Source organism: Ixodes scapularis, unplaced genomic scaffold (genome assembly GCF_016920785.2).
Source record: "Ixodes scapularis isolate PalLabHiFi unplaced genomic scaffold, ASM1692078v2 PGA_scaffold2__306_contigs__length_199485367, whole genome shotgun sequence".
NCBI classification, from domain to species: Eukaryota; Metazoa; Arthropoda; class Arachnida; order Ixodida; family Ixodidae; genus Ixodes; species Ixodes scapularis.
This window is the reverse complement of record NW_024609857.1, coordinates 65,416,753-65,435,848: the sequence shown is the minus strand read 5'-3', so window position 1 is coordinate 65,435,848 and position 19,096 is coordinate 65,416,753. Positions and strand designations below refer to the sequence as shown.

Sequence of the window (19,096 nt, the reverse complement as noted above, 5' to 3'; positions counted from 1 at the left end):
TTTTAAAATAGCTTCAAAGGGTTGCCACAATTAAGTCACCTTTTATTGTAACTTCCGAAGCTATACTCTCCTAATGCAGCTTTGACGCAAAAAATTAACGAATACTGTTTTTTCGTGTGTTTTCTTATCGCCAGGAAGCTAAAATTATAAACGAGAACACTTACCTCCAGAAGGTCGTTTACGGATGACTGACGGATGTAGTCTATGTTGAATATTCTCATGGTCATTGCTTCTGTGGTGTACGGTGCCGCCTCAATTATGTAGTACACCCTCCAAGGAACTGCAAGTGTCCTAACACTCGGTATATTCATGGCCGATCTTAGATCTGCAGTTAGCAAGAAAGGAATTCCCGAGTTTGTGTTTAGCAACAACCTTGACGGATTCCTCTGTAACCTTCAAAGTAAGGTTGGTGTTTAAGAAAGATATCTTGTGATCAAGCGGACAAATAATTAGAACTTGGCGGAAAAACTATCGTCTTACTATAATAAATTGAAATTCGCATGCAATTACTTTTGAATGCTTCATTCTTTCTATTCAAAAGAGTACTACGCTATACACAAAAAGTAAGTTTAGAAAGTGTCACTACAGTTGCAATCGCAAAACTATTGGAAGTTGTCGTTGTTGTCCGTCCCTTGTCCCTTCCTCTTACTCAGAACTCTTAACAACACGCTCGTCCTTTACGTATGCATTTAATTACACTCTTTCCCTAGGGCTATTCGTCCCAAACATTAACTAAGCGTGACGAATACTATATATTAAAACAAAATGTAACGAGTAGCACACCAGTTACGCGATGAATCAAAAATTAAAAAAGAAAAATGAAAGAAAAAATATATTTAGAACCTGTACCAAAGTTGGAAGCTGGGCTGTATGTATATATATACAGGGTGTTTCACGAAAGGTAGGCAAATTCGATATTGCGCAAACTACGCATCGCACCGAAAAAAAAAAAGCTTGTGTCGTTTTGGTCCTAGGCCAATTGGGCTTATGTAGGAAAAGTTTTAAAGTTCGTGATAATTAAATTGTTAATTATTTTCACGCAATAACTTCTTTTTTTAAATATTGAGTTTAAGGGCATGGTTTTAATTAAAATATTGCTGAACTTCAACGAAAAACTCTAAATCACTAAATTGCAGAACGATACAAGGCACGCGCGGTATTTTACGGCTTTCTGAAAAACCTCAAAACTTTGACGGGTATTTAAGTTTCGGCTTGCAATCGGAGCGCTTCTTGGCACCGACGGCACCGCGCCCCGTGGAGAAATAGTACAACCAACCTCTGCCTTCGCTGCATACCGGTTTCCCTCGCACGCATTGCCTTCTACCTCACCTCTCTCTCGCCTTTGTCCTTCACTACTCTCCTCCTCTCTGCGCGGCGCGCTTCCCTTTCCATAGTTTTGTCCGCCGACGGACGGCTTCCTCTTTTCGCTATCATGTAGGTACTAATTCAAACGAATTCAAAGAAACCTTCCCCGCAGTGCGAACCCGATCTCTTGGAAAGCGAGCAAGTACGACTGTCAAACTCGCCATCACCTCCAGGTTAGCAATCAAAAGCCCGCTTTTATACTTTCGTCTACGTCTTGAAAATGTTCCTCTAAATGTGAGGTTCACGTGATAATGAGGATATAACGTAGATTAAGCGATCGTTCACCTTTGCAGTTTACACCGCTGTCTTTATATTCATGTGCGAAACGAAGTTGTTACGTTGCATAGCTCTTCTGAACTTTGCATCAGCCGTCAATCGGGTGTGAAAAACCTGCCTGCGTTATAAAAGAAAAAAGAAAAAAAACAAGCGCCAACCAGTATATCTGAGTGGTGTTAAGGGCCCTCGCCGTTGCTCTGCGCGAGCAAAAATACGACGCTAGCCAGTATCAAGCGAAAAGAAATTACATAAACAAATAGATTCTTGATGATGTTAATCCAAATATCAAGAGCCCACCCAACAATGATGGAAAGTGCCATATGTTAAGAAACGTTTAGGAACCCGGTAAAGGCACGCAACACTAATGCGCGGGTGCTCTTTTTTAGGAGCATGACTAGTACAGGAAAGCGCTAAGTCTATTCAAATGTAAGCTATAATACATTCTACTTCAAAAAAAAACAAAAAAAAACATGATCGGAATATTTATCTCGGTTGTTTTTCACTTTCTTTCCTCGTTGGATACGTAGACGAACACAGCAGTCGTGCGGTCACTGCGTGTCCCTTCGCCTCGAACTCTTTTACCGTTTTTATCTTAATACGAATTCCTTCCGCCCTAAAAACATTACAGCTGTTGTGCTGACATCAGGCCTACATTAAGTGATGTATTTATAATTGCTGCATCCACTGAGCGATTATTTTCTATTCCATTGCCCTTTTTGTTTACCTTCGTCAGCTTCCTCAAATACCCTTTAATGGATTTGTGCCTGCAGCAAATGCAGAATGTATGCAACTTTAATGGCTCACCTTTTTGTAGTCATCTCTAGGCCAGTTTTTGAAACTTTTGGTCAATCACAATAGACCCTTTCCAAAAAAAAAAAAAAGTAGGTCCACTTTGATCACTATTATTATCTCAGTGTACGACATTTCCACCAAGCTAATCCTGCTTTCTTCAGACTGATGAGGGAAGAAGTTGAAGACACTAGCAAGCGGAAGATCTATAAGGCCTTTACGTTGGAGATATCAGTACAACGCGACGCACGAATTTTATACAAGGGCTGCGTAAGCGTTTATTTCAGGGCGTTGTCCCATCAATTTATTAGCACAAGTTTAGCACTCAAGCCTTTTGATTGCTGAATCCAATCAATTCGATCAAGGGGCTTGCGGCTAGATGCTTTGTGTAGGGGAGTTCTTATGCTCAAACTATCAAAAAGGAAAAAAATCAAGAATAATGAGCTAATCGAAGAAGCTATTCTTATCCGCCATTGGCATGCAAAAGTCACGGCGCCCGATGAAATGCAGCCTTTAGTTTGTCCTAGGTGACCGTGCTTTTTGAGCCACGAGATGCCACTGAATTTTGAAAAGGGTCTATTAGGAGATACTCAAACTAAAAACAGCTCAGCTCCTGTAGATGTATAGTCCACTTAAAAGGGTGTATTAAAAGTTAAAAACTTCATGGTTAACCGAAAGCAGTCGGTGGGGCTACGAATTAAAATTAAATCTATCTTAATTTTTGCGGTTAATGTCAGTAAAAATGGAATCGCAGTGTCTTTGAGATGCCCTCTTTGTTTATTTATAACCAGTTCTGAGCTCAAAAACCACTGTACAGATAATGGGTCTCCGGACTTTATTCGTAAAAGGCCGGGAGACGTATACATATGTATAACAAAAACTGAAAATATATTTTATCATAGTCATAAACACATTTATATGATATTATTGCACCTGCCTACAAAATATTGATTGAAATATACAACCCAGAATCCATGATGGACGCCTCTGTATTTACAAGTAAGAATGCCAATATACAACTCAGAATAAAAGCAGACACTTGTGTACGCCGACTACATCTCAATGTGGCATACAGAAGAACAAACCATTAGAGTGGTGCAGCTAACTGACCCGCCTTTTAAACATGCTTAGTACTTACAAACACCAATCATATTTATGCCACTGCATCCTGTATTGATCTCAAAAAGAATCATTAAAGTAAGCCTAAAATATGCAAAAGAAAATCAAGACTGAACTCAGTCATAAAATAGGTGATTGGATTGCTGACCATAAGAGGATCTTGCGTTCTTTTGGGATTCCTGTGGGACACTGTTATGGATGTCGAATTTTGAAGCAAACTTAGACCTGAGATGTGCGGACGCATAACTTGTGTTGTATGCGTGCGTGTGTGTATGTGTGTGAGTGTGTGTGTGTGTGCCCCTCCCTATTCAAATGTCTCTAAAGGCGATCTGCTTTAATAAATAAACAAATAAGCTCTCCGGAAAATATTGACTGTTCCCCAACAATTTCTTTCTTTATTTTCTATCTTGTGATTTTCGGGTTTGGGGTCTGGGGGAAAAGGGGGGGGGGGGGGGGGGGGGGGGGGAGGCAGGGGGGATGGAGTTGGCATGCATGCTTGTGCCCGCTACTTGAAAAAATGTAATAGATTAAAATTACAATTTACTGGTGCATCCTCTCTCCATGAGGTAGCGACAAGTCCCTTGATCAATGCTGATTGACATCTTCGTGTCTATAAGTAAACTCACTACTAGAAACTTCTAATCTAGTGAGGACGGTAAAACTGCGTAAACGAAAACAAGCTCGCTATGATAGGGCTCTTACTTGTGATTCCGGATGGAGGTCTTGATGCTTGTGGAGGTGGAGTAGCAGTAACTGGGACAGCATATGGGTCATCTGGGACTGTTTCATTCACTTTTGATAAAACAAAAATATAAATACGTTACATTTCTACACAGAGCGTTATATTATAGGGTAACTAATGCAAACGCTGGCCAATACCGAAAGTAAAGATCAATAATCTTATATCTCCGACGAAGCCATACAACCAAGTGTAATCATTCTGGGCGGCGGAAGAAAGTATGATCATGGGTGAAATACTCACGGGCGATAAGTTCACAGTAAAACCATTAAAACAGAAAAGCTCATTTGTGAATTGCTAAGCATGTTCAACCTAATTGTTTACCAGCTGACACTAGGATCAGGCCTTGGCGAAGTGCTGCCCCATCACGCCCTTTCCACTAAACGCCTTCAAGCATTGGAGTCATGAACACATGAGGATGTCAGGAGACCTATGCGATTCCAGTTTATGCTACATTCTGTTTCTGTGGGAGTTGAAATCTTGCGGATTTGCGCAACCATAATTGTTGTTTGCTGTAAGAAAAACAGGATGGAAACTTTGTGCAGGTTCTATTAGAATGTTATTTGGCGGGCCCTTCACTAATGAGACATTTCGTGTTTCGTACAGCAATCAACAATTATTCCTGCGGAAATGCTCGAAAGTTTCATTGGCGAGATTTCTAGGAATACAATAAACACCGTGTTCTTAAATATTGTCGATCGATGCAAAAGACTGACGGAATTAACAAAGAAGCGGGGCAAATCGAAAAAAGTATATTTTACCTGTGTGTGTGTGTTTGTGTGTGCGTGTGTGTGCCTGTGTGCGTGTGGTTCTTTTATCTCCCTCGGTTACCGGCATCCATCAAAAAGGCAAATCACATGGCCTACTTGATTACTTTAGCTTAGCATAATATCCCAATTCAGTGGTCCGTCTTTATATTCTCCAATGGCTGATTGGCGCACGGGTCACATCCGTGGTCGCACTTGCCGCGTACATGTATAAGGGTACCAGCGACCTTTATCCTCGCAGCTCGATAATGCATGCAATGCAGCTTTTAAAAAGAAATGGCTTAAACCTGTTTTCAATACATGAAACAATCGTTTCCGGGAAGTGAAAAGTATTTCTTTTTTCTATTTATCCGCCCTTAAAGTTAACAAAAAAATTGGCATCGCTGAACATAACGAAATGCGACGCGGTCACATGAAGTGGTTTCACGGTGTCCAGTCGGGGAGCCACCTGACAACATGAAGTCACGTGACGTCACTTTCTATTGAGATTTAGCAGTGAAATGCACGTGTGAACGAATTGAAGTATAAATGCCTAGGAGTGGAGGGTTCCGTTGAGGAACATTCCATGCTTCAAGAAAAACAATGTGGACTTGAACTGGCACACATTTTCAAACCAAACGGCAGCTTCCAAGATCCCAGAATGTATAATGCGTCCAGGTCAGATAAAATCACCATCCCAATAAACAAACAAAATCGTCAAAGACTATATAAACATTCGGCATCTTTTATGCTGGTTACTATCACTATGCACCAAAGGTAAACCTTTCAACTGTGTCTAACGGGAGCAATGCGAACATGTGTCTGCCGTCAAGTATTAGACGGATTAGGTCCAGAGTGAACATTTTTTCGGTCCCATCGGAAATGAGGCAAGCTTTTCTCCGTGAGTCTTTAGAACAGAAAGTAAAAGCGCAAAGGAGTTGGTGATGTTTAGATATAACACAGCCCTAAGACTGTAGGAAATGAATGACACACACACACACACACGAAGTCTTTAACACAATTGTATTAGAGATATTTGTACGTGTGTGTCGTCTTTACTTCCCGCAGTCTCGGGGTTGTGTCATGTCTCAGCTTCTAGCTTCCCCGAACCCAGTAGAACCCAGTAGAGGCTCCGCCACCTGAAGAAGCTTCCTTCCTTCGATATCACTTCGTCGCACGCGCAGTCAAAGCCCCGGAGAACGCAGCGAGCGCGAGATGGAGGTGGTGCTCCTACTCGGTTCTTAAACCTGTTGCCGAAAATGGGCTTTTTATATTCACGCCTAGAAATGAAACTGCATTTCAAGCCCGTTTTATTATTACATAAAACTTCCAAATATATCAAGTTTAAAAAAAAACTGATGTTTATTTTTTCTTAATTGTTACAACCTTCTTCCGTTAAAACATGTAAACGTTTGTTTCAGTTACGTAGAATGAAATCTCCTGCGCCTTCAGGATAATCGTTATTTATATATAGACCGGAAATTATATATTGCACGGTATCCATTAAGAAGGTGTGGTCATTTACGAGTAGCTTTGACAGAAATTACCGAAAGCTACAATTTCTAAAGAAAAATATTGATGTATTTTTTATTATAAACCGTCATTCCTTCATTAACATGCAGTTTTCCGATCTCAAAATAAAATAGCACTTCTTTCTAAGTACCTTTCAAGGCGTTTTCTGGGTCACGAGGGCATTCATGTGATAAGCCAAAATATTTCGTGGCTGCATATTTTTTTTTGCACATTCTACGATGTAAAACCTGCAATCTTTAATTGCAACTTGAAGAAAAAACTGAGATTTTAATATATTTTTAGCCCCACAACACTCACCCCCTGTATTGCACTGTAAATTCTCAGCCTACAAGCTATATTCGATGTTTTTGTGTATATTTCTTTTTTGTTCGTTCAAAATATTGCTTTTCTCTTCCAGTGTATGCTTGTGTAATCCGTGCAACTCTTGAATATTTTTTTTTTACTTTGGCCTGTTGCTTTTAGCCATTAATTAACGCCACAGTTATCAAACTTGGAATTTGATCGCAGTTGCAGTCTTTGCTCATTACTGAGTGACTGCCGACGGCGGGAACAAAAGAGGTGTTCAGTGGGAGAGTTGCACGTGACGCACGCATCTGGATCAAACTCTGGCTAAAGTCTATCCCAATGAATCTTCTTTTTTTCTATAGCGGATGCAGTGATACTCGTCTTACTTGATTTTTTTTTGTAACTTACTGCGCCTCTTATTAGAGTGGCCGGTTACATAAAGGGGCATCGCCACATAATTTATTTTCACACAGACACAGCAAACTATTTGGTGTTGAGACGAGACGAAGCTTACGCGGTCTTGTTTATCGGCATTCAGAATGTTCCCGGCGGATGCACTGATACAATGTAGACAAAAAACTGGATCTTATTAGAGTGGCCGGTTACATAAAGGGGCATCGCCACATAATTTATTTTCACACACACACAGCAAACTATTTGGTGTTAAGACGAAACGAAGCTTACGCGGTCTTGTTTATCGGCATTCAGAATGTTCCCGGCGGATGCACTGATACAATGTAGACAAAAAACTGGATACTTTCCCGATCATGCATTTTTGCTTCTGAACTCGGTGGAGCAACTTACTATGCTTCTTAATACTGCCAATACCAAGAAAATTGCTAACGACAACGTGACAAGAACTCGAGAGGAGTGCTAGAGGTTAACGTAAAGTTTAAAAAAATAAATTTAATAGGAGGCCATCGTTTATGCAAAGCATCAATGTCGTTAACTTGACATTGAGATCCGCTCTTCCCTTCAATTACGATGGCGTACCGACCAAGCGTCCATAAACCGACCAGCTTGTTTACCCTGCACTACTTTGTATTCTGCAGAGACCTGAAACCACCAGCGGATACCGACGTCATAGAACGTATTATTTCCACACTACGACAGCTGGTCCGGCAGTCTTAAAGAAGGTTAAACAGGGAGCATGTCATTGCTGCGCTGCGTAAGGCCGGAGACTGATGTCGAAAAAACACGCTATTATTGAAATGTCTATGAAGATGATTTTTTCATTGGCGACAGTTGGCGACATACCCCAGCTTTCGGGCGGAACTGCCTGAAAGTTGGGGAATGCCGAACTGACGTCTACAGATGTTATTTTATTACAAAGGTCTATTTGGGACTGGAATCGGCTACACGTTGGTTTAAACAACATTGTGCAAGCTGTTCCTTTTAAGGTGCAGGTGAATGTTTCAGCTATTTTTCGACTATTGTAATATTACTACTCCTAACATCATTTTGTGATCTCTGATCATTTTTATGTGTTTAACGTAATGTTCAATTAATCTATTTTGGGAATGTGGCCCTTCCTATTTTAATGCATCAAGAGGCGATCTACTCTAATAAATGCACAAATAAATAAATAAGTGGATAAATAAATAAATATATAAATAAATAAATGGATAAATAAATAAACAAATAAATAAATAAATAAATAAGCCCTTTGGACTTATTTGTAACTCTGTTCTCAATCAATTTTTTTTTTCTATTTTGTGATTATTGGGTTTGGGCGGGGAGCGAAGGGGGGGGGGGGGGGGGGGGGGGGAGAAGGGTAAAGATGGCATGCATGATCGCATGGTGGTTATCTTAGATATGTGATTTATGTTTTGTATGTTTTAAAACTATTGTGGTCGCAAAACTTAAAATGCAGCTTTCCCTAAAATGTCTCCTACATTCACTTGGAAGCGAGAAAAGCATATATTCTGATTATAAGAAACAAGTAATAAAGAAGAAAGTGCTATGATTATCATGTGTTAATCACAAATTTTTCACTCAAAATCTTTTTAACCGGATCATCTCTCGCCTTTTAAACACTGCTGCTGAAATCAAACTTTGAATGTACAGGGTGTCACAAAAAAAAATTTACACGGTATTTTTTACCGCAAAAATAAAATATAGGCATCGCCGAACGCTCATTCTCTGCTCAAAGGTAGCGCTAGAGGTCACAACCAGATGCCAAAGTTACAGCCCGATCTGATAACTTAATCCAAAGTTATAAATGATTTTCTGAAAATTCCTATGGGAAAATGGCGGCCGACGGATTTTTCAAACACGTGGGGCTCTATGGCACCAGAAACCGAAAACGGGCAAAAATGGGCTCCATTTTCCCATTGAAATTTTCAGAAAATCACTTATAACTTTTGAATAAGATATCGCATCCGGCTGAAACTTTGGCATCTGGTTGTGACCTCTAGCTTTACCTTTGGGCGGAGAATGAGCGTTCGGCGATGCCTAGTTTATTTTAATAATATATTTATTTTAATAATAATATATAATATTTTAAGAATTTTACAAAAAAAACGGCTACGCAATTTAACGATCTAAGTGCTTTGCTACAGCTAATTCTTATTTGCATCAAATGGCTCTGATGTGCATATGTTATTTTAAATCTTATCAGTGCTTTTCACGTCATTATTTCGGAATGCTCTAAGGCACCTCGTTATTCACTGACAGAAAAGACTAAACTTGAAATTGTAGGGTCCCCCCACGGCCACTCGAGTCTTATTACCTGCCCCGACTTCGCGCTCACGCAGTTCAGTGTCGTAACAAGAACGTCTTCTTCTGTCTGCCGTTTCTTCTTTGTCGTTTTTATATCGCAGCCTTGCGTTGGCCTTAAGTTCCCAAAACCCTTCAATGACTCGTCGCCGCCCCACTTCTTGTAAACGCATTTTTGAGACCCAGAGTCAATGAAAATGTTTTGTCTACTTACAAGTCCAGTAAACGACGGGTCTTATATATCGTTCTTGGGGGTCAGTGATATTCAGATCAAACACCCTGCAGTACATGTCCCGCACGAGTTCAATCACCCTGCTCCTAACTTTCGCTTTCCGTTGTAAGGTGAAAATGTCTCGCAAGAATGTGTACTTTCTCTTGTGGGGTCCACGAAGTACCGTAACCAGATACTTGTTAGCTTCCCAGTCCTTTTTATCAGCACGTCTGCATGTTGTGTGACCATCTGCAAAGCATGTGTATTTTATTAAACAGAAAAGAATCGCCCTTTGCCGCACATCAACGTTATTCGTGAATAGCATGTGTAACCCAGTTATTTGGTATTGTGCTGATTAATGCATAAAAATCAGCGTATGTTTTTTTTTTTGCAAATGCTAGCATCCCTAATTCCCGAGTACCACTAGAGCGACAAACACAAACAAACGAGAGTGACAAGACTCAAACCAGAGTTTTTCTCGATTTGACAGGCTTTGTAAAATAAAGGAGGCTATGCTCAAACATAAGCATCATGCACGCGAGGGTATCTTTGGCCGGCTTGCAATCCCTCGTGCTTACTTCACGAGCACAGAACGACCACACGCCTGATAATGGTACCATCGCAAGCACGCTGTATGTCTTTGAGGCTTGTCGCTGTTGACTGTTTCTGTTTGTCGCTCAAGTGGGACTAGAGAATAACACAGGGATTGATAGCCCTGCACAACCTTGACAGTTGGTCAGGAGCGGAGAACAACACGTCCACATCTCATCTGCCGTCTATTCTTTTGAGGTTGTGGGCCAAACCGTGAGTATACGGAATGTAATTCCGTATACATACGGTTTAGTCCACAACCGCAACCTCAGTAATTTTTTAGAGCGCAGCTCTTAGGCGCCCGCTTCCGGCTTGAGCGGCGTCGGCGCCGCCGTCGCCGTCGGCGCCGCCGTCGCCGTCGGCGTAACCAAGGTCACCCCAAGGTCACGTGACCCCCAAAGTCACGTGACACCACAGGTCACGTGACCTCCAAAGTCACGTGACCCCCGAAGTCACCTGGCCCCCTCCCCGAGGTCCCATGACCCCCCTCCCCCCCCCCCCGAAGTCACGTGACCCCCCCCCCCCCCCCCCGAGGTCACGTGATACCCTCACCCGAAGTCAGGTCACCCCCCCGGAGCATATTAAAGAATGAGGAGAAAGGGAGGAAAAGGAGGAGGAGGGGTCTACCTTCCCCTCAGTACCCTTCCCTCCTCCTCCTCAAGAGCTGCGCTCCAATTCGGCGTTACAGGGAGTTGTAAACGAATTTCACTTTTTTTCACGAAAGTCACTTTTATTCGCTACAACCAGTGGGTGACATCAACTACCACCCCATAATAAAACAAGAAGCTATCGCTTGTCCAGACCTCGTCGAACTCGTCGGTACTTAGTAGGGAAGGGCTGTTGACTTTTTGCCGTGGTTAAAGTTAACCATCTTCGAGAAAACGGACCCAGATGGTATTGACAAAATTTCCCAGCATTTGTTTCACACTACAAACATATATATGTACAAAAATATGCACAAAAGCGAACAGTGACTTTTTAGAACGTTACTTTTTTGTGCCCTTGAGAACACCTGGAGACAAATTTTCCAAGAAGCTCGCCATTACCCTCGGAGGTTACACAAGCCTGGCACCTATTGGACATTGCTATTTTTCATTCGCTTAAAAGAAACAAATTACATGTCTGCGAAGAAAGCTGAACGATTACTTTTCTTTTTAATATTATTCCCTGCGGAGCTTATTAGAAACGTTGCTTATCATGAACATAGAAGCTGCAATGACACTTTAATTTTGTTTCATATTTATCAAATTAATCCGACAGCGCAGATATCCGGACGCACGTCAACACATAATAACTTCCTTTACCCTTTCTATTTTTTAAAGAAAAAAATACCGCTTTCGATAGGCAAACAAATCTTGAAACACTCTGTAGTGCTTGAGTTAATGAATTAAATGTAAACATTTCGGCATTTAGGATCGACAGGGTTTCCCGTTGTTGCGGCATAAAACATTGGCTTAAGAGCATGATAATGTCCTCGATAAAGCGAGAAATAGAAAGCCCAATGGCCTGCGATCCGCTGGTAAGTTCTCTGGGACTGAATGGTCTCTAGGACTTCGAGTGTTTTCTCGAGATCTCTCAGTCTTGAAGGAGTATGGGCAATGGTCTGTTTTAGACCGTCAAACAAAAATCCAAGAAATTTGATTTCCTGGCAAGGCTCGAGGATCGTATCCTTCGGGTTGATGCGAACTCCGTTTTCGGTTAGGATACGGGCGAAGTCTGCAGTGACCGTTCTCAGGTACACTGGATCTGGGTGTGCCATCAGGAAATTGTCTAGGTGGCTCCATGCCCATAGTCCACGGTCACGGAGGTAGCGAGTTAACGCATTTGCAAACATCTGTATCACAAAAGGTGCCGGGCGGACCCCAAAGGACAACACAGTAAACCTATAATAGGTACCGTCAAGTTTGAAAGTTGTAAGCCTTCGGGCAGAGCTCGATAACCCGAAGTGATTATACGTTTCAGCGAGATCCAATTTTGTAAAGAAGGGTTGGTGTGGGAGGGGGTTAGCTTGGTAGTACCACTGGAAGTGGGGGCAACTGGAAGCGCGGAGCCTGCAAATGCGGAGTCAGAGCGGAGCAGTTAAGAACGAATCTACCCTCAGTCTCATTCTTTGGGACAACTTGTATCGGGTTCAGGAATGGTCCACGTGTTGTTGTCTCAATAACTCCAGAAGCTAACATTGACGTCACGGCGTCACGGAGAACTGGTAACTGGTCTTGCCTCGGAGGGGTATTATTGACCACAAAGCTTTTGGCACACTTGATGTTGAAGTTAGCGGGGTCCGCAGGGGGGTAGTATCCCACAATGTCACCCAAGCGGTCCCAGTTAACCGAAGGTGGCGGTAGGCTTTGACGGACTGGCTGGTATGGTGGGCCAGCGGGCCGGGACGCTGCCCGTCTTGAGTCGTCATTGTCTTCCTGTTCAGTGGCTGAGTCATCGGAATCGGGGGGAATTTCGTGTGACTCTAACCATCTGAGGACACGTTCTGCTCCAAAAGCGAGCGTATCGTCCTCTGACTCAAGGGATGTACTCGATTGTGTGCTCGAGGAGTCTTCTGAGGAAGGGGTCGGAGTTACCGCTAAGGGGTTTAACAGTCCGACCTCTTGTAACGCCTGACTTAACATGTCTCTTTGAGGTATTAAGTCCTGTACCACCGCGTAGGTAGGGACACCGTCAATGACTGCTAGGACGGGCTGGGTAGGTCCAGTTATGAATTCGAGTCTACCCGTAGGGGCACTGGGGTGACTCGTTCGGACCGAAACCAACTGAGGTCCCATGGTACTCCCGAAGCTTTTATACTCCGGAAGCACCCGCGGTGGCGCCCCCTACCGGACCACAGATTTGTCAACAAAATATACAAACAACTTCGTCACCCTCCTACATCCAAGAACAAAAACACCTCCAGCCGCATGTGCGTCCCGTACCTCCATGGCACGAGCGAGGTCCTAGCCCGCGTTTTGAGACCGTACGGCATTGCAGTTACGCATAAGCCTGTCTCAACTCTGGGCCATTTTCTTCCTCTTCCAAAGGATCGTCCGCCAAAAGAAAAAGCTCAAGGCCTGATTTACCAAATTCCTTGTGCCGAATGCGACGCCTCTTATGTGGGGGAAACGAAGAACTTTCCCGAACGTCTGCGTAGACATAAGTATGACGCAAACAAGAATGACATCCAAGGCAGCGCGCTGGCGGAACATGCTCAGAAGACCGGCCACGCCAATGGCTTTGACAGCAGCTCCATCCTCGACACAGAAAGAAACTGGAGAAAGCGGCTCTTTATAGAATCTTGGCACATACAAAATACAAGCAACAACCTGAACCGATTCACCGGAACGCTTCCAAGCAGCTATATACACGGACTAAAATGCGCCACACACAGAAACAGAAGAAGGAAACAAAGCTAAGAGAGAAGAGAAGAAAACGACGACAGGTTGCTACATTTGCGCCCATATACAGTCACCCGTGAACAAGGAGTCGAGCTGGCTTCGAAACGTCGGGCACATTGAAGAAATTGGTTAGAGTCTACGTTGTACTTTTTCGAGTTAAAGAATGAAAATTTCAAGTAAAGGAATATATTTTACACGTCCCCTACATAGTCACGCTAAATAAAATTTTTAACTACGCCTCAGTTACGTCTCTGTGAAAAACCACTACGCGCTCATCAAAAGTAACTTAATTATGCGACACCATATGTTAACGACAAAGTGAGCAGTACACTACACTGGAGCCAGGTGAAACTATATAATAACGTTTTTTCTGTTTTTTTTTTTGTTGTTAATTTCATTTAGGCTAAAGTTTCGTAATAGAATTCCACTCACCTGTAGTATGAATCACGAATCTATGCTTCGTATACAAATCTTCGAAAAATACGATAACCTCATTATCCAAGGTAATGCGAAGGGCGGCCTTGCGTCCGACTGCATCGTATGCCTCCTCAAAGGTGTTGGTTTCTTTCAATTTAACTTCCACTTCTTCTTCCGAGGAATCTGGTTCCGAAGAATCTGCGTCTGAAGAATCTGCTTCCGAAGAACCCGCTTTCGGAGGAATTACTTCCGAAGTAGCTACTTCGAAGGTACTTCGAAATATTTCCCCAGATGCATAGAAGGATCCTTCAAACTTCGGTAGAGCTGTAATAAACACAAATAAACCTTACAGACATTCCATGTTATGAAGTATTTACACTACACACCACTAATTTCACTAAAATCCGCGTAAGTGACCAGACTGAGTCGCATTATGATCCGTAATTTATTAGTTTCAGTAGTCCGATGCATAAACCAAAAACACGAAACCAATTCTTGAAAATATTAGACACGCGGTATGTAACACTGTCAGATATGACGTGGTGAAAAACGACAAATTACGAGTTTTTATTCTTATTTTTATTTTAGTGATGATGTCTTAGTATGTAAATAGAAAAATGGTAACAGATGTACCGTTCATACCTTTATATTAAAAAGAAAAAAGAAATTGAAGGAACATCCATTGGTGGATTCTAAGGGAATGCCTTAGCATGAACCTTGGAAAACGGTATTCACGTCCCCCTTTGGGAAACGCTAACGCTGAACCCTTCATTTTTCCGTTTTGGCTTTCTCTTTTTTTTTTTTTCCTCCATGTTTTGCTCTCTCTTTTTGGCCTCGTTATAGGGTCAGTGTTAGCGTTTCCCAAAGGGGATGTGTGGTACCCCTTTTCTGTGCTTTGCCAGTCAGAGTACGTCGACGCCCTTGGATATGTCATCCATATCATGAGAAAATATGATTGCGCTTTAAGACAAGGACAGAGGAAGAACAGTCACCACAGAGCGCTAACTTTCAACTGATTTAATCCAAGAGCCTCAGCGTAAATACACGCTGTGTCACCGCACCACACCTCAACCAATCCGCGGCCCCATCCACGGAGCGCAAGTACACTATCTCTTTTCCTGCCAGGTCAGTTGAAGCCACGCTGATACAACACGTGCCGGAACTATTGATGGCGTCCGCCTCAATTATCTCTCTAACAGTCTTATCCTTGTGCCTAGCGAGAACAGTGGAAGAAGCAAATAATGGCATGCACCCGCAGTCCGTGGCAAGGCCACAGATTGGTTGAGATGTGGTGCGGTGACGCAGTGGGTATCTGCGCTCAGGCTCTTGGATTGAATGAGTTGAAATTTAGCGCTCTGTGGTGTCTGTTCTTCCTCTGTCCCTGTCTTAAAGCGCAATCATGTTTTCTCCCGCACAATACCAACTCGCCCAACAATCAGCACTTGTCATCAATATCACTCGTTCAAAGGACCATATCCATATCTCTCATGGAAGGAACCGGATCCATATCGCTCGCGGATGTAACCGCATCTATCGTTTTAACTACACACACACATCACAGCCCACTCATCGCTATTGCGGAGGCCTAGAGCGAAAAACACCCGGCGACAACATAGCGGCTACTGAGCACGCCCGCATTCCATCGCGCCGCGGCGTCTCATCCTCTCTGGCTCCGCGCCAGCTGTGTACTGCGTTCCTTTCACGAAAACGAAGACGCACGTTGCATGGAAAACCCGGCGGCGTCTCTTAGTTTGTCAGCGCCGGGGAGTGAGGGAGAGGATGACGAGTGCTGACGCCAGCGCTTCGGACCAATAGGAGCGTTGCACGCGTCGCTCTTTCCCCCGCCTTCTTCCTCTCTCCCCGGTGCTGACAAACTGACAGACATCAGCGGATTTTCGTCAAGACGAGCGTTCCGATGCTAAGGCATTAAGAATGTTTCCCTAATGGGGATATTTTCTCAAATTAAAGACGATAGCCGTAGCTTTAAATTGTGTCTATATGTGCGACTACAGAAACGTGAAACACACCCCTTGCTGACCTGGATGTAAGGAAAAGTCATATTGTTTTAAAATATTACCTGTTGGTGGGAACAGTCATTAGATCAACTAATCTTAGGCTAGCCTATATATCTACAGCAGCCTGGCGCTCACCTGCAGCACATAGCGTTTAAGTCGCGTTCACACCGGCGATGCGACCTAGTCGGGCGATAACCTTCATCGCCAAACCGGCCATCGTGGGAAAAAAAGCGACGTGATTCCAGCATTTGCTGTAGCCTGTTGCAATATAACATCAGCAGTAGATGCTCCGCCTCCGGAGCGAGCTTTCTACCCTTGATAACACATTGGTGCACGTGAAGCAAAACACGCCGAAAGGCAACGAGCGCATGCAGGAGGCCGAGCCTCTACTGCTGATCTTTTCTCGCAACAAACTATAGTTGATTCGAATTTTCGCGATGCCACCTAGTCGCGGAGCGGCTGAGCCAATTAGCGGCGTTCGGAGCGAGAGTTTTCGAAAAACAACCATAAGCAACTCGCTCATCGCAAGCGCCAATGTAACCATCTTTTTTTTTTTTTTTTTTTTTTTTTTGCGCCGCGATCTATATCGCGCGACTGCTTTACATCGCCGGTGTGAACGCGCCTTTAGTGTTACCTAAACCTGGCTAATGCAAACGCCTTCGGGTATCTGAAAGGGTGATGTTACAAGAAAGAAATTTCAGTGAATGCTTTTGTTTTAGCTACAGATCGTGTTTATTTATATATGTAGTTATGATGAGCAGATGCAGTCAGTAGCCTTTTTTATTGGTCGATAGTTTACAGTTCATTTACACTTACCGTTACTCACCGGGGGAACGTGCACCCCACTTACACTGAAAACTGGATTAATCTAGACATGGGAGCTTGTCCGGTCAGGTCGAACGCTCAACGTATAATTTTGCAGAATTCCCAAGTTTGAAAAATCATAACCCTGGGCACTTGAACCAAGGTGGCGCTTTCGCATTACTTTACGGTGATCTTTTGCCGACGCGTATGAAACGTTTGTTGAAAACCTGATGCTTCACAAGGTGCAATTCGAAAATTGCGGGACTAGATTGGCAGCGTAAAAAAAAAATGTGGAAACCACAGGGATGAATATTTATGAATGTAATAGCATTTATCGTGCACAGACAGGCAGGTGAGGGGGAAATTAAATTGGTGCATAGGACACGTGACGTGAATTTCCCGCCTAATGTAGCGGGGAAACTGAATTGGTGCATAGGTAGTGAGATCCATTCTCCTGGCGAATTTGGGGGGAACTGAATTTGTGCACAAGTCGGGACGTCAATTTGCCCGCCAAATTTAGTGGGGAAACTGAATTGTTGCATAGGTCATTAAGCGAATGTTTTCGCCATATTTAGCGGGAAAACTGAAAAGATGGCCAGGAAATGAGATACCCATATAGCTGAACATCTGGAGTAGTACATTAATAATGCTGTCCCATTAAAAGGCAGCACGGTGATACGCGCAGCTGTCAAAGGCAGTAGCTTATTGAAATAACGAGACCTTCATGTATCATTATTTCAAAGGTCTTCGCTTAGTGAAGAACTGTAGCTGCGCCATGCGAGTTTTTTACGATCCCGTGCGCAAGAACAATGGCGATTTTTGCATGAACTGTAAAGCTGATTGAGAGCGAACATTAGTTCTGCGTCAAAGTCAGCAAATCTCAAAGACCTTCGAAATTATTCGGCATACTTATGGCGAAGATGCCGTGAGGCGTGCCAGGTATTCTTAGTGGCACTCGCGATTCAAGGATGGTAATATATCATTAGAGGACGAAGAGAGGTAGAGCGATCTTCTTTTACCTCTTTTAGTTTTCCAGTGAGGTGCTACCATTCTCGAAGCGTTAGTCCCTGTGTGGCTTCGGCGCTATGATTATGACAATAGAAACACATATAAATGTTTAAACTCACCTTGCCCAGCAATTTGTGTAGACAGTTCAACGAGTATTATCAGTGCCACCAAAACGGCGCTCTGAGCATTACAAAGCCACATATTTATTGACTTTTGAAATTAGAGTAACCCAAAGCAATAATCGGGCAATTCAGCAGACCACGTTATATTTAAAGCCAATGTTCTGAAATATAAATGAGCGTGCTCTAAGCATTAAGGTATACAGAAAATACAGTTAGTTAGTAATGTGAACCGCGAACCAGAGATGGAAACTTTGTGTTGTATCTAATTTGTTCTGCCTTTTTTTTTCTTATATTACTTTTAACCGAAATCCTCGAGCATCATAATAAAAGTCCTCTGAGGAGGTTTCTGAGATCACCTTAACATGGCAGTAACTAACCCTGCGGTCCCTAAGCATACTAGAAATTCATAAATCATAACGATGCGCGGCCGATCTCCTCCTTAAAAGAACAATCAAAGATCGAACGCACCGATGTCATTTCCGGCAAGGGAGGAGCATTCTTCCGCCAGCCCGGGCGACATGTAACCAACGAAAATGCGACGTTTCATCCAGATTGCAAACGCTGTCATTGAAAGATGTTTATGCTTTTCTAGATGATAAAAGCAAATAAGAGTAGTCGAAAATGTTTTTTTTCGCGAAGAGGAAAAATCATACTGCAATAATCGTCGCATAAACAGAACACGGTGTTGTTGTTTTTTGTCGTTGTTATTGTTTTTCCGGGAGTGTTTAACATAAAACGGACAGAAGCTTTAATATCATTAGAGCGCCCTTAAGGCTGGGAGGTCTGTATCAGCTAAGCTTACGATGTTGTTTTACTGAAATATCCCCCGCTTACACTCTAAAAAAAAAAAAACGTGAATCTGCTTTCCCGCACAACACTCGGAGAGCCAATCACCGCAACTTACGGAGGCATTTTAGCGAATGACGACGCCAATACATATGTTTAGACCAAAAAAGGCAGTCTGAATTGTGACAT

At 42.9% G+C, this 19,096-nt stretch overlaps 1 protein-coding gene across 1 annotated transcript in view; it reads right to left on the bottom strand.

Annotated features, from left to right (window-relative positions):
* The window catches only part of LOC115325771, a 52,526-nt gene extending 34,326 nt beyond the window's left edge, over positions 1-18,200 (bottom strand). Inside the window, exons 1-5 of the mRNA XM_029986484.2 lie at positions 18,119-18,200; positions 14,188-14,496; positions 9,785-10,030; positions 4,252-4,341; positions 165-325 (exon numbers count right to left, since the gene is read on the bottom strand). Coding sequence (XP_029842344.2) covers positions 165-325; positions 4,252-4,341; positions 9,785-10,030; positions 14,188-14,496; positions 18,119-18,200 — 888 coding nt within the window. The remainder of the gene's footprint in view (positions 1-164; positions 326-4,251; positions 4,342-9,784; positions 10,031-14,187; positions 14,497-18,118) is intronic.
* Positions 18,201-19,096: the final 896 nt, after the last annotated feature.